General features: G+C 51.0%; 7 protein-coding genes across 7 annotated transcripts; 3 read left to right on the top strand and 4 right to left on the bottom strand.

Annotated features, from left to right (window-relative positions):
* Window positions 1–1,042: 1,042 nt before the first annotated feature.
* On the bottom strand, window positions 1,043–4,539 carry EV422DRAFT_514167 (kinase-like domain-containing protein). Its single transcript, XM_053069222.1, has 11 exons — window positions 3,884–4,539; window positions 3,625–3,800; window positions 3,384–3,556; window positions 2,953–3,314; window positions 2,786–2,880; window positions 2,584–2,711; window positions 2,375–2,518; window positions 2,237–2,306; window positions 2,063–2,155; window positions 1,850–1,988; window positions 1,043–1,773 (listed from the first exon to the last, which is right to left on the bottom strand). Exons 1-11 carry the CDS (start codon window positions 4,207–4,209, stop codon window positions 1,482–1,484), a joined length of 1,998 nt encoding a protein of 665 aa, XP_052929265.1. The 5' UTR covers window positions 4,210–4,539; the 3' UTR covers window positions 1,043–1,481.
* A 1,454-nt stretch (window positions 4,540–5,993) lies between these two features.
* On the bottom strand, window positions 5,994–8,696 carry EV422DRAFT_514164 (uncharacterized protein). Its single transcript, XM_053069221.1, has 4 exons — window positions 8,664–8,696; window positions 8,228–8,530; window positions 6,764–8,140; window positions 5,994–6,685 (listed from the first exon to the last, which is right to left on the bottom strand). Exons 2-4 carry the CDS (start codon window positions 8,394–8,396, stop codon window positions 6,291–6,293), a joined length of 1,941 nt encoding a protein of 646 aa, XP_052929264.1. The 5' UTR covers window positions 8,397–8,530; window positions 8,664–8,696; the 3' UTR covers window positions 5,994–6,290.
* A 318-nt stretch (window positions 8,697–9,014) lies between these two features.
* EV422DRAFT_563625 (glucose-6-phosphate dehydrogenase) lies at window positions 9,015–10,932 on the top strand (the record flags this gene model as incomplete). Its single annotated transcript, XM_053072091.1, has 7 exons — window positions 9,015–9,063; window positions 9,145–9,159; window positions 9,232–9,716; window positions 9,769–9,827; window positions 9,896–10,025; window positions 10,089–10,386; window positions 10,472–10,932. The coding sequence occupies 7 exons, from the start codon at window positions 9,015–9,017 to the stop codon at window positions 10,930–10,932; spliced, it is 1,497 nt and encodes a 498-aa protein (XP_052929263.1).
* A 351-nt stretch (window positions 10,933–11,283) lies between these two features.
* EV422DRAFT_477909 (ribonuclease H-like domain-containing protein) lies at window positions 11,284–11,634 on the top strand (the record flags this gene model as incomplete). Its single annotated transcript, XM_053067263.1, has 1 exon — window positions 11,284–11,634. A coding segment is annotated over one exon (351 nt), but the record flags the coding sequence as incomplete, so codon positions are not given.
* Window positions 11,635–12,649: 1,015 nt separating this feature from the next.
* EV422DRAFT_491802 (outer membrane protein Iml2/Tetratricopeptide repeat protein 39) lies at window positions 12,650–14,297 on the bottom strand (the record flags this gene model as incomplete). The annotated part of the gene is made up of 3 exons (XM_053067563.1): window positions 12,650–13,239; window positions 13,339–13,957; window positions 14,022–14,297. Coding segments are annotated over 3 exons (1,485 nt in total), but the record flags the coding sequence as incomplete, so codon positions are not given.
* A 217-nt stretch (window positions 14,298–14,514) lies between these two features.
* On the bottom strand, window positions 14,515–17,372 carry EV422DRAFT_575681 (RuvB-like 2; the record flags this gene model as incomplete). The annotated part of the gene is made up of 11 exons (XM_053073214.1): window positions 14,515–15,054; window positions 15,126–15,198; window positions 15,282–15,650; window positions 15,715–15,809; window positions 15,878–16,001; window positions 16,067–16,160; window positions 16,224–16,330; window positions 16,407–16,603; window positions 16,672–16,869; window positions 16,966–17,041; window positions 17,250–17,372. The coding sequence occupies 11 exons, from the start codon at window positions 17,370–17,372 to the stop codon at window positions 14,975–14,977; spliced, it is 1,536 nt and encodes a 511-aa protein (XP_052929260.1). The 3' UTR covers window positions 14,515–14,974.
* EV422DRAFT_140883 (uncharacterized protein) lies at window positions 17,113–18,216 on the top strand. Its single transcript, XM_053064811.1, has 3 exons — window positions 17,113–17,539; window positions 17,647–17,746; window positions 17,813–18,216. The coding sequence occupies exons 1-3, from the start codon at window positions 17,464–17,466 to the stop codon at window positions 18,147–18,149; spliced, it is 513 nt and encodes a 170-aa protein (XP_052929259.1). The 5' UTR covers window positions 17,113–17,463; the 3' UTR covers window positions 18,150–18,216.
* The last annotated feature ends 8,857 nt before the right edge of the window (window positions 18,217–27,073 follow it).

Raw genomic sequence — 27,073 nt, 5'->3', positions numbered from 1 at the left:
TGTGCGGAGCCAACAGTCATGCCACCGACAATGCCAATTGCCCATTATTGAGGTCGGACCCGGAGGGATACCGTGCCAAACTGCGCGCGCTGATTAGGACGGGACATATCTCGCACTGGACACTGCGAAAGGTGCAGGATCTGGAGACCCTCGCGACGACTTGGGTGGAAAACTTGCCGGCCAAGAAGGGTCAGTCGAACACCGCTCTGGCCAATGTTAGACTTCCACTGGCTTTGGACTCTGCCGCCCCGATGGGGACGGCGACATGGGCATCGAGCACTTGGTTCGCGCCGGGGCAGCGTCATAGCTATTCCGACGGATTTCAACCACATCCTTCTACGGGCCAATGGGTGAACGTCATGCCGACTGTGGCTGCGCAAGGAAACTTTACGTCCCAGCAGCCACGAACCCACCAGCAGTCCCGACCCATGCAGATCAACACCAACCAGCAGATGCCTGCCCCAGTCACGGAGCAAACACAACGACTACGCCAAGTTCAACAGAATCTCCAGTCATTGAGATCACCGCAGCTGCAGTCCCAGTCTCAGCAACATGCACCGAAGCAGATGAACAGCCCGCAAATACCGATGTGGAACGCGTGTTTCTCTGTCGCTCCGTCAACGTCGAACGTCCTCAGCAACTCACTGAGCACAGGCGCGAAAGCGAGCTTATATGTCCCGCCGTCTACCACGATGACGCCTACCGGCAACGGGATAGGTGCTGCGTCGCGACCGCATCAACAACAGCAACAGCAACAGCCCCCGTCGAGCGGGCCAAGGTTACCCTCCCAACAGTAGAAGTATTAGTTTATCTTGGGGATCTCGGATGCGCGGCTAGTTGCAGTCATAGCTTTGAACGTTCTGCTTTGCTTGCATCGGTCCATTTTGGTGTATATAATAGGCAGTATTTACGTGGGAGGAATATGGGGGCAGGGGTTCTTGGGATGCGCTATACGTGTCCAGTAGTCGAAGAGATTGATCCTCATGTAGACGGTCATATCTTCGAGAATGAAAACATTGTCGGGCTTGAAAACTTTTGATGTGTGTGAATGAATTCCAGAGAGTTTTGCTCTTCCATATCAGGCTCCGGGTCAAGAAGTAAATAGCGAGCCAGACACAGGCGCAAATCTATTTATGAAGAATTGAGCGGAAGTAAGGCAAAACGGTCCGATGTGTAGCAATCGATGGGAGATGGGGGGCTGTATAAGCATGTACAGAATAGCGGGGGGTGTTTTGCAGATTAACTACGGAAAAAAGATTATGATGTGAGGTTGGGGAGATATAAGAGACATGCAGCCACAGCCAGTGCGTGCGTGAGTGTTCTTTCAGAAAAGGATGGTTCGTGACGATGGGTAAAGCTAGGGACCGGGACGATGGCGGTGGCACGTGGTGAATCGAGAAGCCCAATGGGGTCTGCCATGCTTTCACTGTTCCCGAGCCTCCAAGCCGGAAAGAAACGGCAAACGATCGGCGAAAAAGTGCTCACGGCAACCCATCCTGATCCATAGCGTCCGACCCCTCCGCATCCCCTTCCTCCGTCATATCATCATCATCGTCCTCCTCGTCCTCGTCAGCCTCCATGATCCCCTCAAAGTCATCCCCATCATCGTCTTCCTGCACATTTTCCAGGAATTCCGCCTCGTCCTCGCTTCCGAACAGGCTGGGCGTTTTCGAGCGTACGGGGAAGCCGCGGTGGACGTGTGGTGGTTGGCCGTCGTCGGTTAGGTCGACGTTGCTGAGCCAAGAGGCTTTGAGCATGTCTGCGGCGGTTGCTCTGCGGGAACCGGAGAACAGGGAATCAGTTATGCGCTCGTTCCGAAGCGTTACGACTTCAAATCCTTGGTACATACCTCTTGTCGGGAGTAATCTCAATCATCGGTAATATGAACGCCCCTATGTTCTCGGCTTCCTCTTTGGAAAAATGGTACTTGTCTTGGAGAACGTCGGGCAGCTTCCAATAACGAAGCTTGTGTATATGGCGCAATTGCCCTGCAAAGGTACGAACGCATGCATCATGACACTGTTGCAAGATATGGGAATAAGACGAGAGCAGGAAAACTCACCTTTACGGTTGAAAAGCTCGCTGGAATACTTCCCACTCAAAGCGAGCGACTTGGGAAACTCGCCCAGTAGCTCAATTATTTGAGCGATATGGTCTGTAGACAGAGTATCACGTTGATCAAATGGCCATCACCAGCCTCCGCAGGACAGTGAACAAAGTGAAGGGGAAGACTTACCATCATCTTTGGTATACCTTTGCCCCGCTTGAGGATCGAACAGATAGTCGCCGGTCAACAACTCGAAAACCTGCCACACAACATGATCAGTTGCTCGTTTTCGATTGCAAGATACGTCTCCGTTTCACGAAAACATACCATGCATCCCAAACTCCAAATGTCTGCACTCCGGTCGTAGTTGGCTCCCAAGATAGCCTCAGGGGACCGGTATTGCCGTGTTTGAATGTCGTTTGTAAAGTGGTGGTCCACCCAGCAAGCGTTCCCCAAATCAGCGATCTTCACCTATGCTCATCGTTGTTAGCCTCCAACTCACCCATCAAAATGCACGTTAAACAAAGCTTCCTCACTTTGATGCGTCCATCTTGTTTTCTCCGTAGATCCCGCTTCTCTTCACGACGCCGCTTCTTTTCTGAATCACTCAGCTCCTGGGTTGGTTCCTCGCCTGCCCTCTCATTCCCTTTGTGATGAAATTCGCCTAACCGCCAGGGAAGACAGCCGGAATGAGTCTCCTTCACCAAAATATCCTCTCCCTTCCTACCGAGAACACACCTTCCCCTTCCCGCTCTTGCAAATCTTTGGCTGCCGCTTTTGCCTCGTAAGCCTCAGATATGCTGATGTCGCTCAAGTTTCTACCTAGCGCCTCGCTAGAAGATCTTCAAGATGTAAGGACATACAGCTAGCCATACCAGATCAACATGGAGAAAAGGCGAACTTACGTTGACGCCTCTGGCGAGAGCATGTTTGTCGACTGTGGTACTTCTTCTTTGCCATCCGTTCCATTTGCATAGGCGACTGGAGCTGGTGGTATCGTGGTGACTTCGGGCGTCTGCAGACCCGCGACGGATTCCATGGGTTCCGGTGGTGTATTTCCTGTGCTCGAGTTCTTTCCCTTTTGCTTCTTCTGTCTATATCTGGCCTTTTTTCTTTGCGCCCGCGTCATTGTCGGGGTCGTATTCGAAGGACTTCCGGTTCTCGATGTGCGTTTGGAACTATCCACCTCCTTCCTTTTTGGAGGATTCTCCAAATCGATGCCGAGTTTCTTCAGAGTTTCTTCCACATTTACACATATTAGTACATTCTGCAAAACATCGTAAGGGTTAATCAATGATCGAGCGTCATAATCTGACTTATGGAAAATGTGACGCACCTCAGGCTTCAGATCCGTATGTATTATGCCGCATTCCCGATGCAGGTAGTCCAAACCCATCAAAACTTGTTTTGTTATGCGCTGGACAATCCCAACGTCGAGCCCGCGATGGTGATATTGCCTTATCAAGGTCAACAAATTTGGCCCAAGCACCTCGAATGCCATACACACATCTGGAAGGAAAAAGATCAGATGACCACGAAACAAACGCAGACCTTTCGCAACAAATGATGTTCCTCACGTGTTCCGTGGGGCCCGCGGTGTTTGAACCAGTCATAGAGTTCAACCACGCAACGTCTCTCCGGATTATCTCGATTTGCCGAGACTACTTTGTCCAAAAGTTTGATCTCGTCCAAAGCCGTTTCTGTGTAATGCGGTGCCGATTTCACAATCTTCAGAGCAACCGGCCGTTTGAACCTGATAAAAGCCTGTCAGCTGCTTGTCTACCATGGCCCTCAAAGAACGCGAGGCTTCCAAACAACCATGACAGCGGTGCTTACTTGTGGTCTTGTGCCAGCCATACTGTTGAGAAGTGACCCCATCCTAGTTTCCGCAATATTGTGTACCGGCCATCGTTGAAAGAATCACCAATGTTAATGGGATGATAGCCTCCTTTGCAATAGTCTTCAGCATCCTCTTCCTCCTCGCTATAGTCAGATTCGTCAGAGGAGTTGTCTTCGTCGTCGGTAGCAGGTGATTTCGAGGAGCTGGCTTTCGGCGCAGGTGCTGTCTTTCCGGACCCTGTCTTCTTCCGCTTCTTCTTTGCGGCGACAGCTGCCGAAGGATTATTCAGCTTGATCTTTTGCGGTGTTGAGGCCGAAGACATAATTTATACGATCGTAAAACGTAGGTCCGCGACAAGTGAGGAGCCCTTCGTCCCGTGGTGTATTGTGCTCAGCAGAGAAATAAAATTCCCAATAAGTGCTGTGCTCTGCGATCACGGATAGCGACGGTCCGACTAGTGCTGACTTGTTCGAAAGACGTGAAGACAGGAACTTCACAATAGAATTCTGAGTCTTCAAGGAGGTGTTCCTGCAGCGGGTGTCGCTCCTGTGGTATGAATGATATTGGGCCGCAGTGCTGAGGCTGGGATGTGCAGAACAGCTCTTCTGGGATTCCGGGGTTGTCGTTGAGGTAAAGTTTTCGCCGTTGCAGCGTGGCCTCAATAAGCCAGCCGCGGTTATTGCCATTTGATTCTTCTGGAATGTCGCTGAGCCCGCACGCGTCACCAGAAGCCGATTCTGGCAGACTGGCACCGCCTTAAGTGCTGCAGGTGGCGGGGCTTCCTCGTGGTCCTCGTGGGAACTTTCCCAAAATCCACATCCAACTTGGGTCAGGCACTTGAGTGCCGAGTATATATACAGATATATATATATAGGGTCTGCACTCCAAAAAGCTGGATGAAGTATTCGCAATCACGTTTCGGCCCATGAACGACGGTTTTTGACTGATTTGAGAAGTAGCGGGAAGTTTTTGACTGATTTGAGAATTTCATCCCTCTTATGACTTCCTCCGACGAGGCATTTTGCGTTCTACCGAACGTACAGTTAGCAGGAGCAAGAGAAAAATACTTGCTCAATCTATGTATGTGTAGGGAGGGTAGGAAGCAAGTGTTCGTCCCCAAATCCTCGTACACACGCGACCTCGAAAAATACTCCATCTTTGTTACCGTTGCTGCGGTGCTCTGGAAATATGGAAATAAAACTAAACGCTCCAGCCATTCAGCTTCTCCTCGCCTCCTGCCTTCCTTGTCTGATCTCCTGTCGGGGGCTGCATGTGCATGGTCTCGACGTGGTTCGGGATCTGGCGTTTGCCCGGCAGTCCATTTCCTAAGCATGTCACGCTTTACGCGTGTTGAGGACATGTTTTGATCCGATCGTCACTGGCCGGCTCTCGGCCACCCGCGTGTGAAAGTCACCCTCTCGTCATTATGCGTCCCCTAGGTCTCAACGTTCGGGAAGTTTCCCGCTAGAGCAAGGCTGCACAACAAGCTCTAGGCACTGATTCAAAGCATAGTGCTTTTCCAGCGGTATGTAGGCCTACAATGTAAACGACGCGTTTGCGAAGAAGTGAATACTAATCTATGGCGATATCGGACGCGATCTTGACTTTTTGTGCATTAAACATACCTAACACTAACCCTAACTTGGGCACTTAACAATTAGGGTATGTGTGCTTAAAGGTAGCGTGGATAGCAACACGGGTAGCGTCGTTAGCAACTACCTATACAGTTTAGGACGATGATTTAAGATTGTACAACTTGTAATCATCAAACCAGGAAGATAGCAGCCTCCTCGCTGACAGCAAAATACCGCCCTGACCTTTGACCTGTAATCTTATGACGCCAGTGAAGGTAGGCAAGCTGAAGCCTGTGGTCGCGAATCTACCACAGTGGTCCTTGAGTAAATGGAGAAGGCATAGGCCATTGATGTAGAATCCCTGGCCACCTGCTGTCAATAACCCGTCAATCTCGTAAGCACAAAACGCGAAAGGTAACGCGCATGCAGTGTGCCAAGAGGCGTTCGCGCCTAGTCTTTCGTGTTTCAGCATCCGAGATCTACGCACGGACAAGTGTATCGTGCGACTGTTCCTGGTCCCTGTGCTGGAGGTCAAGCATTGAATGCACCATGTGGGTGCATTGGTGTCGCGCACCGACACCACTGCCAGCACGGCAACAAGAGATGGGGCATCCCCGACGATAATTTCGCAGAATTTCTCAAGTGCATTGAATTGATAGTCGTTTTTTGTTATCAGAAACTATAGGTTTGCTCGACCTTTTCCACATGATCTACATATTACGCCGTTTCGACGTTATTTCATTCTGCGTTCGCTACACTGCTTTTAAACTACCAGGAAATCCCAGAAAGGAGTTCGCTGATTCCGATCCACATTCTCCAGCGAGCTCGATCAAGCCCATCCGAGAATGCCAGGCGCCAGCTCCGCCAAAGCATTCAGAGCCACCTCCATGGCAACATCGCCCAGATTGGCAAACATGGGTTCATCAGTCCGCACACCATTGATTCCGGATTCGCTCTTTCGTCGATTCCATCCGCCCGGAGGAAATCGGGCCATCCTGTCGAATCGTTCGTACGCGGCCGCCAAACTCGAACGGAGCTGCGCGACGGTGAGTTTCGGGTTCGGGCCAGGAAATTTGGACCTGTGCATCATTTGAAACGTCGCTCTGCAGGTGTCGCACATGCAGTTTTGGAGGATGTCGCTAAAGTTGGGGATTGCGGGGCCGGGCCTGGCGACTTCCGGCGCGAAGGTGTGGCCTCCGTTCATGAGGCTTAAGCAAAGTGTATCTGTGAGGAGTAAAGCTACGGTAAGCCAGCCTACCTACTTCATGAGGAGCCGGACACTGGGAAAGAATGAAGACGAACCTATTATTGTTCTGCCCGCTAAAGCCTGGGCAAGCATCGATCTCTGCCCTTCGACCTCCCTACCAATCTCCTCAATTACTCTCGCGCTCGCGTCCCTCTCCTGTATCCTTTCTTTCAAAGCAAGCTCGTATCCATCTTTCTTGAGCAGCTGCTGCTCCACATCGGTCATCCTCTGCTTTGTGGATGCGAGTTCACGTCGGGTGTCGTTAAGCTCGTTCAGGAGCGTGTCCAGATCGCGACACTTTTCAGCCACAGCGTCACGAAGACGCTGCATTTCGTCTTCCGACGAGGACCGATGATTGTTCAAGTCTGCTAGGAGCAAGTGCGCAGTTTTCAATTGTTGTTGCAAATTGTGGTTCAATTGCGATGGAGGCTGAATGCCCATGGTCATTGGCGTCGTTGGTACGCTACTGTATTGCTTAAAGATTTGCTGCGGCTTGTTTCTGCTTTCGTTCTCCTCATCTACTTCGATCGGAAGAGGGGTGGACTCATCCAGCCCATCCTCCTCGTCGAAAGGCTCGGCGGTTACCGGCATAATAATGGGACCCACGTCGTCCTTCGCGTGAGGAGAATGGAAATCCGGCGAGCTCCTGCTGATCGTGTCAGCTCGACCCGGGAAGTTGTCAGGAACACTCCAGATGGATCTGCCGAAACTCTCAGAAGATCGCGTGGAAAGCGTTCGTTCAGGGTTGTCCAAAGATGCAGCCTCGCTGGTAACGTCGTTGACCGCACGGGATGGGGTGATTAAATCCCACGCCGAGCGAGCGGAGGCTTCGCTGGGGCCAGAGGTAGTTTTCGCGGACGCAGAGTTCGCGGGCTGCTTATTCGCTTCTGCTGGAAGGCCGACTACATTCCAAGGCCGATCTATCTTAGTGCTCGGTGGCGGGGCTTCCACAGTCTTCCCCGACTGTTCGGTCTCTCCGCTTTTAGTAGACTTATCCCCGGATTCGTCTTTCTTCGCCCCTTCGGTCTTCTTCGCTTCCTTCTGCTTCTCCTTATCACCTGCAGCGGCTCCACCTTCAGCATTATTGTAAACCTCAACTCTAATCGGACAATCCACGCCATCGATTTGGGCGCTCTCCTTTCCGCCGAATCCCTTGAGGTAACTCTCGGCGCCTTCTTGCAAATAAATGAATTTCCCATCACGGTGGCGGGCATCGATCCACGCCAAAGGAGGTTGCGGGACGTCGAGAGCATTCAAGATCGCTTTAGTGGATGCAGTCGTAGTGATGGTGATCCTGCCAATCCTACGGGAGTTTGTCACATCCTTGATCGAATGAGTTCGGCCGCCATGAGTGAAACTCCAGATTCGCGGGTTAGACTTCTGGTCTTTCTCGAGGTCCTGCAGGTCGTAATAATAAATGGAAGCCAATACGCCTATTCGAGAGGAGACAGGTCAGTCGCTTGTGTAAGAGAAAGACAACCCTGTTTGATTATAGCGAAGATATGGCGAGTGATGCGAACCTCCACGATTTTGATATATTTGGGCAGCGAGAGGATACCGTTCCTTCAGTTTATAGCGGAAAAGCTTATAGAGCGGGTCCTCTGCTTGGAAAATTGGGAAGCCCACGAGAGTGACGGCGTGGTCATATCTCTTCCGGATATTATTGTTATTGTTGTTGTTGCCCAACATTGCTAGGTCAGTGCCGATGCCCTGCCGGCGACGCTACGGTTTGGCTGGACGATGTCAGAGCATTCAAAGCGTGTAAGTTCGGTGTTGTTCAAGGCAAGGCGGAAGGTTTTTTCAATGCGGCTTTTTTGTGCGGCCTGTAGGCTGTGAGTCAGTCAGCCTATTCTTTCCGCCCCTGGCCCTCTCCTCTTGTCCTCCTCTGCTCCTCCTTGAGGGAGGGCACGCCTCGTTACACCAATGCGCACGTGACCCGCATATGAATATACTTACCTGTTCGACACAGTGGGGGTTTGTAATACAAAGGTGACGTTGCGTGTTTGAAGAGCGTGTTCGCTGTGATATCGGAAGCGGTGCGTGCGTCGGATATCTTGCTCCGCATCAGAGAGTCACTACTCTCCCCCGGAGGCGGGCGTTATTGGACGGGAGGCTCAGCCGCAAATACAGTACAAAAGTAGTCCATGTCCATGTCCTGTCGTCAGATCTGCTACTCCATCTGCAAACTATAAACCCGCCGACTCCACCAACCTCGCTCTCTCTCCTTACCGTCGCAAGTCCTGGTTACGAGGTTCCTATTGAACAGAAGCTCAACGCGTGAACACCTCTGCAGTTTTGACCCCCAAGATGGCCGGCCCTCTGAGCCCTTCAAAGAGTGACAGCACCGTCATCATCGGTATTCTTCCTTCGCCCTTCCTTTGGCCGCCTCTGCTCCAGGCTTCGAACTGACTTATCCCTCTCTTCCATTGATGTGTAGTGCTCGGTGCCTCAGGTATGCACCTGGACAGCGTCTCGCCCCTTGCCAGCACATCCTCAAACTGACAAGTGCCTTGGATGTGAATAGGTGATCTGGCTTTCAAGAAGACCTACCCTGCACTATTCGGTCTCTATAAGAATGGCTTTGTTCCGCAAAACACGGACATTGTTGGCTATGCACGAAGCCATATTGAACTAGACGACTTCCGTAAACGAGTTTCGTCAAAGATCAAGACTAGTAACGATGAGGAAAAGTCTTTCCTCACAAAGTTCCTGGGTCGCTGCACATACGTCTCGGGCAAATACGACGATGCCGAGTCATTCAAGAAGTTGAATGAGGCCGTGGATAATATTCAAAAGAACGCTAGCGGTGCAAAGCACCGGGTGTTCTACATGGCTTTGCCGCCAAGCGTGTTCATTCCGGCCTCGGAAGGATTGAGGCAACATGTTTATGCAAAGGATGGCAACAACCGGTTGATTGTGGAAAAGCCCTTTGGAAAAGACTCCGAATCTTCCGACAAACTTGCTCAGGCCCTTTCCCAACATTGGCAAGAGGAAGAGGCTCGTTCACCTGTGAGGCACTTTGAATCGCTGAATGCCTCCTAATCCGATCAAACCATTGCAGATTTACCGGATCGACCACTATCTTGGGAAGGAAATGGTCAAAAACTTGATGATCCTTCGGTATGTCCTTCCGCTTAATCCCGACTGATGTAATTGATTGAAGCTAACCCACAACTGCGAACCGATAGCTTCGCCAACATCTTTTTTGGTGCAATCTGGAATCGGCAATACATTGACAATGTACAGATCACGTTCAAAGAGCCGATCGGGACGCAGGGGCGTGGAGGCTACTTTGACGAATTCGGAATCATCAGAGATGTATGTGACTCTCTGTCATATTTTCCTGAGCGGTCCGAAACCTAAACTTAACGTTGTCACCAGATCATGCAAAACCATTTGTTGCAAATCTTGTCCATCGTAGCTATGGACAAGCCCCAGTCCTTGGACGCAGAGCACGTTCGGGATGAAAAGGTTAAGGTTCTTCGCGCAATCGAACCCTTGACTCTGGACAATGTCCTCTTGGGACAATACACCAAGAGCGAAGACGGCAAGGAAGCGGGATACTTGGACGATGAGGGTGTCCCCAAGGACTCCGTTACGCCCACTTTCGCTGCCGCTGCGTTTCAGATCAAAAACGAACGCTGGAACGGCGTGCCATTCATCCTCAAATGCGGCAAAGGTTAGTCAAGATTGGATAAAACTTTGATACGCAAAGTCGATGGTGCTCATCAAGTGCATTCGCCTATTTCTTTCTCTCCTTCTAGCACTCGACGCACAGAAGACCGAGGTCCGGATCCAATTCCAAGACGTGCCGGGCAACATTTACCCCGGCGTAGCGCGCAACGAGCTCGTCGTTCGCGTCCAGCCCGAAGAAGCTGTTTACATGAAGTTCAACAACAAGCAGCCTGGATTGTCGTCAACGGCCATCACATCTGAGCTGGACCTTTCCTACTCCCGCCGATACCAAGACGTCAAGATCCCTGACGCATACGAAAGCCTGATCCTTGACGTGATAAAAGGTGACAAGGCGAACTTCGTCCGTGACGACGAGTTGGATGCCGCGTGGAAGATCTTCACGCCTTTGTTGCACAAGATTGAGGGCGAAAAGATCAAGCCCGAGCTCTACCCGTTCGGCTCCCGGGGTCCCGCCAGCTTGAGCAAGTTTGTGGAGAAGTATGGGTTCAAGAGGGATGCGGAGTACAATTGGTCCCCACCCAAGATGTAGATACTGTAGCTTTATCTGTCCGATAGTTGATGGCCACTTTCGTCACTTTTTCCTTGGTTTCCTTTTTCCAATCACATACCCTCCTCGGGAGTCGAATGCGCTGCCCACGCGAGTTGGAAGTCCCTGCGTTAGAAAAAAAGTTTGTTCGCACATGGGGTTTGAGTGTTCACGCCATGAGCGCGATGAGGCTTGCGCCTCGGACTGTTCGGACTTACTCCGAGGTCGACATGACGCGCGAACAAGCGATTTACAAGCTTGTCTTACGGCCGTCTTGGGCCTCGACGAATCCCTGTTCCAACGGACGAATCGCACTTTCCGTCGGCCCCAGGTCCACCAAGAGACAACAATGACCCCATATTGATCTACACCGACGGTTCATGTCTGGGTAATGGGGCACACCACGCCCGTGCAGGGATAGGCATCTTCTTCGGCCCGTCCGATCCCCGCAACATGAGCGCCCGCCTGCCCGGCCCAGTACAAACGAACAACCGCGCGGAAGGTTTTGCGGTGATTCGGGCGATGGAGATCATGCTGCCTCCCACACCGCCCTGTCGGCCGGTCATCATCTTTTCTGATTCGTCCTATATGAGACCGGAGTTTGATGAGTGGATGCAGGGGTGGATATGGAATGGGTGGATAACGAGGGAGGGAACGGATGTGCGCAATAAGGACTTGTGCCTTCGGTTAGCGGAGTTGAGAAACGCATTTCCATGTGGGAATTGCGGTGAGTCAGCATATTGATAGCTCGATAGCGACATGTGCGGGCACATACCGGAATCCCAGGCAATGAGGCACCGGATGTACTTGCCAAGCAAGGGGCTATGATGGACAGCGTGAACTCAAAAGCAAGCGATCCTAAACCTGCAGCCGCAACGAGTTGAGCGACGCCATAATGAGAAACTGCATGCAGGCAGGAAATACATTCAGGCAGTTTTCCACTAAAAGCCGAAGTTCGGTGACTTCTCGCTAAGCATATGCACGCAATGCTTTCAGTGTCCCAAAACAATATCGTTGCATTATTGTCACTACTACAACTGTAGACATCCAAGAAATCTAAGGATAAGATCTGTTTCGACCTGATCGAATGACCGATAATCCCTTCTATGCACCGTCCATCCTTCGCCCGTCACAGTAGGTGTCCAACGCCGACTCGAGATCAGCGCGATTCGCCAGAGACCCTCTCCAGCGCGTCCAGCTTCACAATCGCGTTATGCACCCGGAAGTGCAATGCATTTTCCAAGCTGTACTTCTTCGGCGCTCCGTTGTGTCCCACCTCGTCCTCGGCAAACCCTCCGCTCAACGCGGCGGTATACTCCTTCCTCGCCTTCTCATACTGTCGCGACCGCACGTATAATTTACCCGCCTCCAACCTCGTAAACGGCACGATCCAGTGGTCGAGATGTATCTTATCGGCGTGCATGACCACGTACTCGAATTGTCTTGCGGCGTAGTCAAGAGCTTGTTGCTGGTCGGCTGTGGGTGGAGGTTGTTTTGCGAGCGTTGTGACGGGAAAGAGGGTTTGCGAATGAGGTGTTGCGGACTCGCGGGTCAGGACGCCTTTGAGTAGGCGCACGAGGCAGAGGTCATCGTAGTACGTGGGATACGGCATATTCGACTGCTTGGCTGTTGGGGCCGCCTGCTTCGCCTGTGTCTCCAGGTCCTGGATCGCATTGTCCAGTCTGGCGAGGAAGTTCGGCAGCTCGGATTGTGGAATGATATCGAACCCGTTCATGATGTAGAGCATCTCAAAGTGCGGCAAAAACAATCGTCCGCCCTGTAGCTGCCATTTCCGGCATTTTCGCGATACAAACTTCTCCATCGGTATCGACTTGCCCGCGATCTTCTTTGTCAGTTTAGGCACCTCCTTCAACATTTCGCCCACTTGTTCTTTCTTGTCCCCGTTGATATCCTGAGCGTACAGCGATATCGCTTGCAAGTACTTGTAAATGGCCTTTGACCACTTGCTTTCCTTGAACAAGGTTTCGTGCATGTCATGCGCATCGGACCAATTTCCGAGCGCTCCGTAACATGTGGCTGAGTCCCAAATACAGAGATGCACCAGTTGCCTCCACTCGTTCTGAATCTCAATCACCCGCTTGTACTCGCTGATAGCCTGGGCTGGATTGCCTTCGGTCTGGGCAACCCTGGCGCGCATGGCCAGGAAGATGAAACTGTTGGGGTGCCTTTCCAAGTTATACGCCAGGATCTGCTTTGCGAAATCCATATCGCAGTCGGGTAATTGAACGAGGGAGGAGAGGATGATGTGGTAGCCGAGCAAGACGAGGTCACATAGCGCTTTGCGGACACCTGACACGCCACTGCCAGAGTCATGGGGCATGGCGAATGGGACGGTCTGGCTGTTCGCTGCGATGTCCTCATCGGACTTCCTGGTTGCCGATTTCGGACGAGCTGCGGGTTTGACTTTATGGTCGTATATCCCTGCTCGGTTCCGGATGGGCCATTCGCCGCCTATTTCCAGTCGCGATAGTCCGAAATCTCTGTCGCCAGAGAAGCCGATCAGTTCGAATAGCCGCAACACCTTCGCAGGCATCATCGAAAGCGATAGGTTGAAGGCGCCGATGCCCAGTAGGATTCCGGACACGAAATGCTCGTCGATTCCAGCCTTGGCCAGACCTTGCGCGCCACCCTCCTCATCATACGTCCTCTGCAAGAACTTGTAGCAGTTCTTATACGAGTTGTAAGCGGCTCGGATGTTCAACCCCTCCCTGACAAACGCAATGATGTTGCTGTCGGTGATCAGCGACAACATCGATTTGGCCAGATGCGCTTCGGCGTGGACCAGCTCGGCATGGCGCTGTAGTTTCGTCATGTGCTTGATGTGGCTTCCTTCTTTGGAACGCGTCATCATGCTCGTGAACGAGGAAACGAGGCTCGTCTCTTTCTTGTATATCGCGGCAATCTCCACGGCATTGCGCAACGACTCTGTGGCCTTGCGGACATCGGAGGGATCGAACGTGAAGAGCGCGCGGAGGTACGAGATGGTCGCGTACCCCAAGGTGTGGTACTGTGTTAATTTCGTTAGCTATGGAAGCGGCACAAAAGTGACACTCACAACCAATGGAACATACCAACGACCGCCCATTTTTGGCGCTCAATCTGCGTTCGGCTTCGGCGAAGCGGGAATTGAGGAAGAGTTCGAGCGCGTCCTGCGCCTCCGCTATGTCGCTGTCCAGCTCCTTCTCCGCTTCGGCGGCGCGGTTCTTGACGGCCCGCTTGTCGACTGTCACCCCCGGCGTGGCGTCGGCAACGCCTCCCGGGGAGCTTGCCTCGTCTTCCGCCCGTTCGATTTCTTCGTCGTCCTCATCGTCTTCGTCCTCGGGGCTGTTTGCCCACCCTCCCGACATTTTGGGTTCCTCAACTTTCGCCATTCTGAGTTGGTTTTTGGGTGCCTGTGGACGCGCGGAAAACTGTGAACCTTCTGGTCGTTACCAACGCATTGTGCCAAGGCAACGGCTGTCAAACGACGTACCTTGTGTGTGTTTGGTCCTGATCAAATGGCAATGGACGAAGCTTCTTTTATACGTCGCTTGCGTGCCATCGGAGAAACGCAGCCACGGTCCCAGTGGCTTTCCGGTCAAGCCGCGGGAGGGCGATTGATCCCTGCGATGTCGACGCGTTTTCAGGGATCAGCCGTCCAAAACGTCAGAGGCTTCGGACGCCGAGTGCTTCCTTTCAGCAGACTCCGAATGCCTCGCTATCTCGGGGCCGTTCGTAGATGGGAAGTGGCACGGCAGGGTTTACTATATGTCTAGACGTGCTCCATCAGGCGCGGCAGTGAAGTCACACCCTGTGACAAGGATAAGGAAAAGGAAAAGTACCCATTCTGAAAGCGTCCAGGGCTGCCAACATCGAAAATTGCGTTCCAGGCTTCAAGCAGGATATACGCGTCAAGGTTCCGCTTCGAGATATTCATCGTTTCATCATTTGTACAAGAACGAGCGTCTCATAAGGCCCGTGCGCCCGAGTATATCAAGCGATCACTACATTACAATAAGCACATGGGAAGGACGTTTGATGGGCTTTACGTCTCCATCGGTTGAACCGCCTCGGTGGAATCTTGGTAGTCGTTGAACATGAACTGTTGCTGGTACTCCTTGAGGTCTATTGGGGGGTAGGAAGGGAAATCAGATCATGATCGGGCGCGAAAAACATCCAGTGGGACGAAATCTTACATTGCACAGATCGTCGTTCATCCATAAATAAGGTGTACACGCGCTTGATGTCCTCGACGTCTACCTCCGTTGCCTGAGTGATTCCAGATGAGGAACAGCCATCAGCGTTAGGCCAAGAAGGGTGTCATGGTCTTTTCCATGTTCTATCCCACATACCTTCCGTTTCCTCGCAACCAGCGACGCCGCGGTAATCAAATGAATAGCATAACGCAAACTCGTCTCCATCCCAATCTTTGTCAGTATATCCTTCGCCTCATCCGTCATGTCCACATCTTCCTCCTCGCATCGAATGCTGAGAATCTGCTTGACCTCCTTCTCGCTGTATGGCGACGTGCTGATGATCAACAGCCGGTCGAGCAGGTCGATGGGGATACCGTGTGGCGATGTGTAGTTCGTGCCGCGGATCTTCGTGATGCCGCGGTTGGACGCCATGATGACGACGGGCGACATGTCGTCTTCGAGAGCACGGTTGAGGAAAGAGAAGCACTCGATATCGAGCATGTGGACTTCGTCAATAAATAGGACCTAGAGGTCGCGCTTCGTTAGAAACTGCGTAAAGAATGTTCGCTAACCAGCGTAGGGTGCATACCCCTGGAACAATATCAGCCTTGCCCTCCTCCCTCCATTCAGCCACCTTCGAGTTGATCTGGTCACGGACTTCGGCCTTGATCTCACCCGTGTCACCTATTGACGCAGCAGTATTCAGTCGATCATTATCAGGGCCGGAGACGGCATGACATGCGAGATCTTACCTGAGAACAGAGCGAGGAATCCCTGCGTCCGACTGTTGATCACATCGACTTCATGCAGAGTCACAGTGTGAACCAGCTCTTTACGCTTCTGAAGCTCTCCCTCCGGACATTGAACGAATCGGGTCTTTAACCGACTTCCATTCAACACATGCGTTCTGATATGCACTCAGCGGAAAGCACTCGACTCACATCTGAGCCCATGGCGTCGTAGTCCTTTGCGCGCGAGAACGAGCGTCCCAGCTTTGTGATTTTCCCGCTCGCCTTGTCAATTGTAATCACATCCCTGAGGTCCTTTGTCAGCAAGAGACCATGCGACGGCGCGTCGCATTGCTTGCGTCGCACTTACCCGGCAGAAACCTTCTCCTTGTTCAGAGCCTCGATCATTTTCTGGCCGAGATCGTAAATCGTCTCCATATCCGTCGTTTTCAACGTCAACTTTCCAGTCTTAGCACCCTGAAAACCACGTTCATGTTCAGCTGCGGGTTCCCTTCGAAGTGCGGTATCCAAATCACCCGTCGGGCGAACTTACAGCTCCCGTTGCGGACCTGTCCACCTGTATCTCCACGACCTCGCCTTCAATCAGCTCCGTCTCCTCCTTGATCCTAACTCCAATCGACTTGCGGAAAGCCTGGGTCAGCGCCTCCGTCTTTGACATTTCCAACGAGAAGATCTCCGACGCGGCCAACATCGTGAATGGTACGTCCGTTCCTAGCGCCTGAGCCATTCCTACAGAGGTTGCATGTCTCAGATCACCGTTCTTCACCTCTACCAACTCTCCGGCGAAATCCTCATACCCATCGCAATAGCGGTCTTTCCCGTTCCAGGTGCACCAGCCATCAAGATCGCCCGTCCCGCAATCTTTCCGTCTTTAATCATTTCTAGAATCACACCGGCTGCTTTTCTGGCTTGCAGCTGTCCAACCATTCCCTGGGAAGTCGTGCGTGCCTCCAGAGCATCGTCCAGTCCCAGACCACGAATGTGAGAATGAGCGCCTGTTATTCGTAAATCCCTCTGATAAGTTCACAAGGGCCATAACGCCAAAACGAAATGGAAGTTGACCTTGTGGTCAAACTGGCATTGGTACGCACCAATTCGCTCCATCCTAGTCAGCTCTTTGACGTCCGTCAAACCAGCACCCGGCACCGTTGTGGAGATAGGGGCGGCCTACAAGCCGGTCGGTCAAGCATATTAGCGGAAGTCCCTTCCATAAATCGAAAAGTGCGAATGATCTCTACCATTTTAATATTTTGCAGGGAGGGCTGTTCAAAGGTTCTTGTGAGCTAGTAAGAGCTTAAATATTTGTCTGAAGACCAAAGACACAACAGTGGGAGCAAGTGCACTGTTGTTTAGCTTAGTGCGTGAGCGTGCTGACCGGAGAGCACAGTGAGACGAGCAATGTTGGGTTTTCGGGGAGCAAGTTTCCAGCAGAAAACACAGGAGCGAATGGAGCGAGTCTCGCGCCAGCAAGAACTCCCAAATGCGCAGCGCGACACATACTGTACAGTAAATCACCCCTCTGACTCTGCCATCCCTCTTGACAATTGAGTCTTGACGACCCGGCGACGAGTACAGTACTCCTCAGCAACATGCACAAACGACTACCCTTTCAGCAACAGCAGGACGACTCCAGGGTCACCGAAGGTGACTTGTTGGACGAGCAGCGTATGTATTCTGTCGCCTGTTTCCTGGTTCCTGATTCCTTCACGCGCTGAGGGCCCGGAGATCATCATAGAGGAATTCGCCTGACTTTCCGAGTACGCCCCCAAAAGAACAGGAAGATGTAATTGAACAATTACGAAGCCAGAATGATGCAGCGCAGGGGCAGTATGATTCGGTGGCAAAATATCTCGGAATACCTGCCTTGATAATGTGAGTGGGCACGTTTGAGCGACTGTCTTACGAGCAGCGGAGTGTCTGATATACCGGAACCCGCAGGCTACTGGTCAGTGTTCTGACGTCCAAGGACACGACCACGACGCTCTCCTACATTATCGCGTTGGGATCAACAATAGCCTCTCAATACCTTTTATTGCAATCACGGCTTCGGCCCAGCATCGGTGTTACTCTGATACCCTTACCGATAGCGTTAATTGCCATCTGGAGCAGCAACAAACCTATAGTGACGATTCTGTATCTGCCTATATCCTTATGGATCAACGCCGTACCCTTACTTGTTGTTGGGGCACAGCTGTATGTGCGTAAAGCGGGACGGGATATAGGGCAGCTGATAGAGCAGATGGATAATGTGCGCTACAATTACAAAGGAGCTTGATTGTACATCGACATCTTCGAAAAACAACCCCAGTCAGCCGTTTGCGATGGCCGTTGCGTGATGTCGGTCGACTGGAAGGCGTTGGTCGGATGTGAAGGTTCAGATGAGAGCTTCGATTTCATCGTCATCGAAAATCAACCCGATGCTCGCTGTGCTTGGAACCTATCAATCGGTCTGACCCATATTCCAGATATGCGCTGTGGACACGCTGCCAACACCACAGCCCTTGGAAGTTTGCGTTGAGTCGCTTGGGGTTCCTTGCGTACGTCAGAGATCGCAAATCCAACTCGTTGCAACATCAACAGAGACCGCACTTGATGCTTTATCGGCACTAGAACCATACTACAGCAAAACAGCTACAATGTATAGGAAGACATCCGTATCTGAGACACCACTGAACACATGCATCGATGCTTTGAAACGATGGTTTTTTGAAGTCCAGGCCCAGGCCTTGACCATGGGCGGGGTCTTCGGGTTCCAAAGATTTCATTGAATGCTTCCCAATCCACAAATGGTGACCGAAGTATTTCTTAGTTGCGTATAGCGCTTCCAAAAGACCTTCCTCTTTGTCCATTCCTGCCAGACGCGTATATATATAGGGAATTGCTAACGACGCTACCCGTGTTTGCTATCCACGCTACCCTCCGCGCTTTTGACAGTGGCTTTTGACAGTCTGATTGCGACGCGTCGCCTCTGCCACATATAAAAGGCGACTGCAGTCGGTGTGCCCCTGGGTCCATGGGTAAATTGAGGCTCACTTCTGACGTGACCTTCCACCCCAGTTACCTTTCTTGAGCATTTTCGCGTGCAGGAAGTGAGCCACATACGCACACATGCTTCCCCCACCCACCGAGCCCCTGTATGGCACGCTAGAGGAATGTATGCACAACGTAAAGGCATTCACTTCTGCCCAAGGCTACGCTGTCACCAAAATCAACTCCCGCCCTGGTGTCAGTACCTATCTGGTGTGCGACCGCCATGGAACCCGACGCCCATCTCCCCAACATTTTGATGTTCACCTGAGGAACACGTCAACCCAGGGAACCAATTGCCCGTTCAAGCTATAAGTCCGATCGTACAAAGCGCTGGATTATCAATGGCATCTGACCGTAGTTCATGGTGAACATAACCACGAGCCCTCCCACAACCCTGCCGCCCACCCAATTCTGCGGAGACTCACCGATTCCCAGAGAGGAATGACACATGTGCTCCTTCAGGCAAACGTTCAGCTACGCCAAGTTGTCACCACTTTACGACAGCATGTGGACCCGTGCTCCGCCATCCAGAAGACAATATACAATGAGCAGCAAGCCCTCCGCACACAAGCATTGGATGGCCACATGTCGGGGATATCTCATCATCATTTATATGTCATATTATATCTCTTTACTTCTACTTGATCCGAGACCCGGGCTGGCCACCCGAGCTCTCGGTGATACATTACATAAGGCGCCAAGCCTCACTGAAGCCACGCAAGCCCCACTGGCAGCCCATATATAAAGCTGTCAGTCAAGCGGCCGCTGCGAAGAGCTTCTTACTTTTTTCTTCACTACAATACACTGCTCTCAGCCCTCTCAGAAGGGCCCAATATCGTCTACGTTTCCTCTGACGTTACATGGTAGCACCACCTACCGCTAGCATCACCAAGACATTCCTCGTCAACATCGCCCCTCTACCGGACGTTGCCCTTACACTCGTTCACAAGCAAGAATGGACCAACAAACTCAAGCTATAGTTGCGGCTGTCGCAGCTGCTTTCGCTACTCGGGAGCGTGCTGTTACGCAGGACGTCCAACGAGCGGAATGTTTCAGACTTCTTATGGATGCTCACAAGAACAAGCTCGTCGAATACAATGGCGCCAAAGCTGCCAAAAAGATCGAAGAGTCCGTTACGTCTCACCACAACGTTCTCGAGTCTCTCACTGCCCCGGCTGTAGCAGCTGGAACAGACGGTACCGGAGCTGCCAATGCCATACCCTTTACTATGGCAGAGTACGCTCCTACGCTCACTACCTACCTCAAGGGTACTGCTCTCAAGTAGTACAATACGACTTAAGCCGCTGGACCTCCCGCAAATTGGGCAGCTTTCGAAACGGCTCTTGTCGCTCACTTCTATCCTTGCAACTTGCGTAATACTATTGAGCTCAAGCTCTCCGGTCTCAAGCTCGGTGACTCTCTCGAAACAATATATCAAGGAGTTTCAAGAGACCAATAATGAGCTCGAAGCCGCTCATCGTCTCGATAACAATCAAGGCACCATTCCCCTTATCGATCAGATTCGATACTTCAAGGCCGGTCTTCTCAAGAATACGGTAATCGGTCATTATCTCGCTGAAGCCGTTACAAACTTCGTAGTCTCGCAGACTACCAACATCAACACCCCTATCACTCTCGATGAAGCTATCACTGCCGCCCGTCGTGCTCATGTGGCTCATGGGTTCACTGACGGCAACTAAGCCAATACACCTCGTCCGATTGCCTCGGCAACCAGTGCTCGTGGCGGCCGTGGAGCCAGTCGCGGTCGGGGTAGTCGTGGCGGCGGTCGTGGCGGACAATTCACCCCTTACACCAATCCTTGAATTGCGGAATTCGAGCAAGACTTAGATGATATGACTTTTGGGCTCAATGCCCTCGGTACGTCATACTATCCTCCTGGAGTGAGTCGTCTCACTACAGGTCAAATTCCCTACCAACGTCAACAGCCCTTTTGTCGACGTGGACAATGGCAAACTACTCACGTTCCTCGTCAACGTCCAATGACTCCTTGTCCCCTTTGTATTAAAATGGGACATTGGAGAGTTGAATGCTGGTCAAATCCTGAAAATCGACAGCAAGGCTCGCAAACCCAGAACCGACGCGGTGGTTTTCGACGGCACAGTTGTGGCGCTCAAACTCCGCAGCGCAGTCGCCAACCTAATCAACAACAAGATTCAGCCAATCAGGTTGATGCTGGGTCACGCATTACGGAAATTCTCGATGACGCCGTCAACTCTACGAATACTACGAATACTACGACCAATCAATCTTCGAGTTTTTTCCAAGGTGGATAGAGCCCCTCTGCTGGGCCTACAACATACAATCCTACCGATAAACCTGCCTTTGAACCACTGTCTGCTGGACCCTGGGTCTCTCATTGTCGCATCGGAAACAAGTTTGCTCGTGTTCTTTTCGATAGCGGCGCAACTGGGTTATTCCTTGACAAGACATTTGTCGAAAAGCACAAATTTCCCAAGAAACATATCGAACTGAAGCAGATATGGCTGGCCGACAAAGAATCCTACATGATTCTCGACACGGTCGTTTCGGAAAAGTTAGATCTATGGGATCTCGAATCTCAGTCGCTTTTCTTAGTTGGACAGCTTCCCTGGCTAGTCAGTAATCTGGCTTATGACGTTATTATTGGAATGCGTTTCTGGCGTTTCTTTAATCACGCTGAACAATTCTCGATGAGTACCTTACCTATCCTTCGCTGGACCAATTATGGCCCTATACCAAACGCACCGCAGTCTGTCACCATCAAGTGCGAAAGAACTTCAAGAAACTGGGAAGACGTCGAATATATCCCAAAACACAACAACCCTTACTTCGATGTTCAACGAGATCCGGTCTATGATAAAAGACCCGTTCGACCTGTTCGGATCATTAAACCTGTGGATACTTGTCCTCTACAAGCCGCACCTCATTATGTATCTCGGATTGCCCAAGCTAATGCCCTTCGCAATCCTCGAGTCATAGAAATGACTTCCAAGCGATTTAACAAGGCTTGGCGACGGAACAAGTTTGAAAAAGACACAGTCTGTCGCCTTGCTCTTAACGAAATCCCGGATGCTCCTCAAGAGCTTAAAGGAAATCCAGGACATCTCAAGGATATCCTAAATAAACACGTCAATACGCTCTTCAAGGAACTGGAAGGTCTACCCCCTGATCGCGGAGAAGATAATTTCAAGATCGAACTCACTGAAGGTGCTGAACCTGTTTGGCAACCTCTTCGGCATATGAATAAAGAAGAATTCGCTGAACTTAAGAAACAAATCACCTCGATGCTCGAAAAAGGATGGATACAACACTCCTCAAGTCCCTGGGGAGCTAGTGTCGTCTTTGCGAAAAAGAAAGATGGCGGATTGCGCATCTGTTGGGACTACCAAGGTCTCAACGCCATCACCAAGAAAGATCGCACTCCTTTACCCAATATTTGTGAGATGAGGGATCAAATTCAAGGTTGTATATGGTTTACGCTTATCGAGATTCGAGAAGCATACCATCGTCTTCTTATACGAAAACAAGATCGGGAAAAAACGGCAATACGAACTCGCTTCAAACATTTTGAGTATTTGGTCATGCCGTTCGGACTTATCAACGCACCTGCTGCATTTCAACGTCTTATGAATAAGATCTTCCATAAAGATTACGACGAATTCCTCGCAACCTACCTGGACGACATCTTCATTTTCTCGAAGACCTTAGCCGAACATCGGGAACACGTCGATTGTATCCTGAAGAAACTTGAAGAACACGCCCTTTTCATCAAGCCTTCAAAGTGCGTATGGGCTAAAGAAGAACTCAAATGGTGTGGACATATTGTCGGAAGACATGGTGTTCGCATCGCGCCCTCGAAAATCCAAGCTATCAAGGATTGGGCTACTCCAAAGTCAACAAAAGGAGTTCAAAGCTTTCTCGGGTTCACGAACTACTTCCTCGACTTCGTACAAGGTTATTCGGACATTGCTCTGCCCCTATCAAGTATTCAACCTTCGAAAGTCAAATTTCGATGGGGTCCTGAGTAACAAGAGGCATTTCAAAAGTTGAAAGAAGCGTTGATCAATGCGCCTACGCTAGCAACCATCAACGAAGCCAAGCCGATTTACGTCTATACCGACTCATCAGGCTACGCTATCACTGGCTCGATTGGACAACCTTCGCGCGATGAAACGATCCCTACAAATCTGCCTACTCTCTTCGGACAATGGAAGAAGTTACCCCGGCTCCGGCCTGTGGTCTTCTTTTCTAGAAAGATGAAGGACGCAGAAACTCGATATCCTAGTCACGAACAGGAGCTATTAGCTCTTGTCAAGATGTTGGTCGCCAATCGACCATATCTCATCGGTCGTTACTTCCGATGTTTTAGCGATCACAAGGGACTCGAATTCATCCAAATGCAACCCCATTTGAGCAGAAGACAAGCCAATTGGGTGGAAAAGCTACAAGAGTATGATTTCAATATCCAGTATTTACCTGGACGATGGAATCATATCGCCGACATGCTCTCCCGCAATCCAATCTATGCGCCTCGGTGTGTAGATTGTCAACAACGCCTCGACATGCATACGCAGATCAGCAACATGCTTGTCAACGAACCTTCCTCCAACGCTACGACAGACGATCCACAAAACTCACCTACTTGCTCAGAAGAAGAGCGGAAAAAAGCGCTACGCAAAGATCCATATTCGGATTATCTCGATGAAATTTCTGGAAAGTCCCAACACGAGAAAACTTCGAAAGAACTCCGTTATACGTTCGAAAATGGATTAGTACGACACGAAGGCCGTCTATACTCTCCTAAAGACATTCGCCTGAAGATTTTGCCGAAATTCCATGACAAGCTTGCCACCGGAGGACATGTCGGTGTTAAGAAGACTCTCGCGAGAATTCTTACGGACTATTACTGGCCTACCGTACGCTCCGACGTCATCAAATACGTTGGAACGTGCAAATCCTGTCGACAATTCAAACCTGGTCATCGTCAATACGGATTTCTTCGACCTCTTCCTATACCTTTTGGAAGATGGCACACGATCGAATTCGACATTTTCGAAGTAGATGAAACAAACTCTTGTCTCGTCTGCATTGATTACCTTTCCGGACGTGTGATTCTGACACCAATTAAGAAGACAATTACTGGACGCAAACTAGCCCAAGTCTTTCTAGATCATGTTTGGAAACATGTCGGTACGCCAAAAGTCTTCATTACGGATCGCGAACCTCGCGCACTTCCCGACTTCTTCCTCGCATTCGATGTTCTCCTCGGTGTAAAACACGAATTCGCTACGGCTCGTCATCAGCAAACTGACGGCAAAGTTGAGCGAGCTATCGAAACCCTGAAAAGGATTTGGAAGCAATACCTCAATTACGACAAAAGCAATTGGAAGAAACTATTGCCTTTAATCGAATTCGCATACAACACCGCTCCGAGGGAGGAATATGAAGATTTATCGCCATTCGAAGTAGATCTTGGACGCTCTCCAATCCTCCTGGGTTGGAATCCTCCACTCAAAGGACAAGAACTCAAACTTCGAGCTGTAGATCGAAACGAAATCGAACTCTTCAAGAAAGGGCAGGAAGACATCGCCCGTATTGTACGCGAAAACCTTCAGAGATCGCAAGATCAATTCGCACGTCAACACGACAAAGGTTGAACGCCAATCGCATACAAAATTGGCGACCTCGTCAATCTGAACCAACAAGGAATCAACCTAGAAGTAGACGCACGAAGAGGACTTCAATACTCAGCTACGTGGATTGGACCATTCAAAATCATTGCACCGGGAGCACATCCTGATACCTACGAACTCGATTTATCACCATCGAAGATCAGCGGCATCTGGCCCATCTTTCACGTCGATATTTTATGACCACATCGCGAAGAGCAATATCCGCAACGTGCAGTTCCACAACCTCCTCCACCAATCGAAGAACGCGGACAACCTGAATGGGTTGTAGAAGACATCATCGACGAGCGACGCGCCGTACGAAATCTTCTAGTCAAATGGCTCGGTTATCCTGACCCTACTTGGGAACCCGAATCCGCACTTCGCTACACGCCTGCCTGCAAACGATGGCGAAAAGCTCATCCACAATCTTTGTGGATACGGAGACGAACAGCATAGAGCATCTCATATCACATCACACGCGCGACGCCGCAAGAACCGCTCAGTATCAATCACACCGCTGACAATAGCGATGTAGACCACATCACATCACGCGCGGCGACGCAAGAACCGACCTTACACACACACATCACACAGTGCGTCAACACAATAAAATGAACAAGTGCGTCAACACTTTAAAATGAACATGAGCTCTCCCTTTCTTCACACATCCCTCGTAGTTCACCTCTTATTCATTCGGCACCCTCCTCAGGATCTGAGGGAGGTGTCAGGGATATCTCATCATAATTTATATTTCATATTATATCTCTTTACTTCTACTTGATCCGAGACCCGGGCTGGCCACCCGAGCTCTCGGTGATACACTACATAAGGCGCCAAGCCTCACTGAAGCCACGCAAGCCCCACTGGCAGCCCATATATAAAGCTGTCAGTTGAGCAGCCGCTGCAAAGAGCTTCTTACTTTTTTCTTCACTACAATACACTGCTCTCAGCCCTCTCAGAAGGGCCCAATATCGTCTATGTTTCCTCTGACGTTACACCGCACCCCATTGCAGTCGCTTCTCCAACAGCTACAGGGTGGATCCTACCATACCGAATACCGCGCCAGTGCCGACAACAACCTGACGCACCTCTTCTTCGCACATCCTGAGTGCATTGCCCTCCTCCAGCGCTATCCTACCGTGATCTTCATGGATTGCACGTACAAGACAGACAAGTTCAAGATGCCAATGTTTCATATTCTCGGCGAGACCTCGCTCAAGAAAACGTTCACCATAGCCATCGGGTTCCTCCAACAGGAAACAGGAACTTGAGGCAGACTATGCATGGGCACTTGAGTGTCTCCTGAAACTCTTGCCGTCACCTGATCTAGTGAAGGTCATGCTCACGGATTGCGAGAAGGCATTGATGAATGCAATCCCTTCAAGGTTTCCGCACGCAGCAAACCTTCTGTGTGTCTGGCACATTCAAAAGAACGTACTTGCCAGGTGCATGCCCGTGTTTGGTGCAGGCGAGGAGTGGGACAGCTTCCTAAAGCTTTGGACTGCGGTAAGGACATATTCTCAATGCGCACATGTTATCCATGACTAACGCAAGCATTGCAGGTGATTAACGCAACTACACCTGATGGGTTTGCTGAAGCATGGGACTATCTCCACAATCAGTACGCTGGATACCCGGGGGCCATTCAATACCTCACCGAAACCTGGTTGCCATACAAGGAGCGTTTTACTGCAGCCTGGACAAATCAAGTGCGCCATTATGGCAATGTCAACACGTCCCGGGTTGAAGGCGGTCATGCAACCATCAAGAAGTACCTCAACATGTCAACGCTCCATCTTCGGGATGTGGAGAAGCGACTTGCAACGTACTTTACAAACACAAGCCTCGAAATCAAGGCCGCACATGCATCCGATCAGATCCGCATGCAATTTCAGTTCAACAATGTTTTCTACCAAGATGTAACCTACCGCATCTCATCCGTCGCTCTCGCTAAAGCACACCAGCAGCATCTACGTGCGTTGTGGATGATCAAGGAGTCCAAGGATGAGCGGTGCTCAGTGTTATGAATGGGCGGAGCCGACGGAAATAGAGGCGACTTGTGGTGCAGGTTGTTGACAGGTAATGGTATTCAGACCGAAACAAGAACTAGAACAAGACTAGGAAGAACTGGTGTTGATCTGCTGGGGGATCAGGAAGTGGGGAGCTCAGGGGAGGCGGCTATTTATGCTTTTCTGGGAAGGCTGGGGAAGCGTGGGGAAGCAGAAGGGTACGGAATGAGAGGGAAGCCAAGAGAAGCGCCAAGGGTGGGGAAGCATAGAAACAGAAGACTGGGGATGGGGTGGCTACGCTGAGGCTGTGGGCGGGTACGTGGGGAAGTATGGAGAAGGGTTTGTAAGCGCCGAGTGTTGGGAGGTGTGGCTACGTGCGGCTGCGTGGAGAAATGAAGGCAGTGGCAGGTGTGGGGTAGCGCGGCTGCGTGCGGCTGCGAGGTTTGGCAGATGTCAGGTTTTGACAGGGAATTGACATTGACTGACTG

The sequence above is a fragment of the Fimicolochytrium jonesii genome, assembly GCF_025526975.1.
Source record: "Fimicolochytrium jonesii strain JEL569 chromosome Unknown EV422scaffold_2, whole genome shotgun sequence".
Lineage (NCBI taxonomy): Eukaryota > Fungi > Chytridiomycota > Chytridiomycetes > Spizellomycetales > Powellomycetaceae > Fimicolochytrium > Fimicolochytrium jonesii.
The sequence above is the reverse complement of the archived record's forward strand: the minus strand, read 5'-3'. Positions and strand labels throughout refer to the sequence as shown.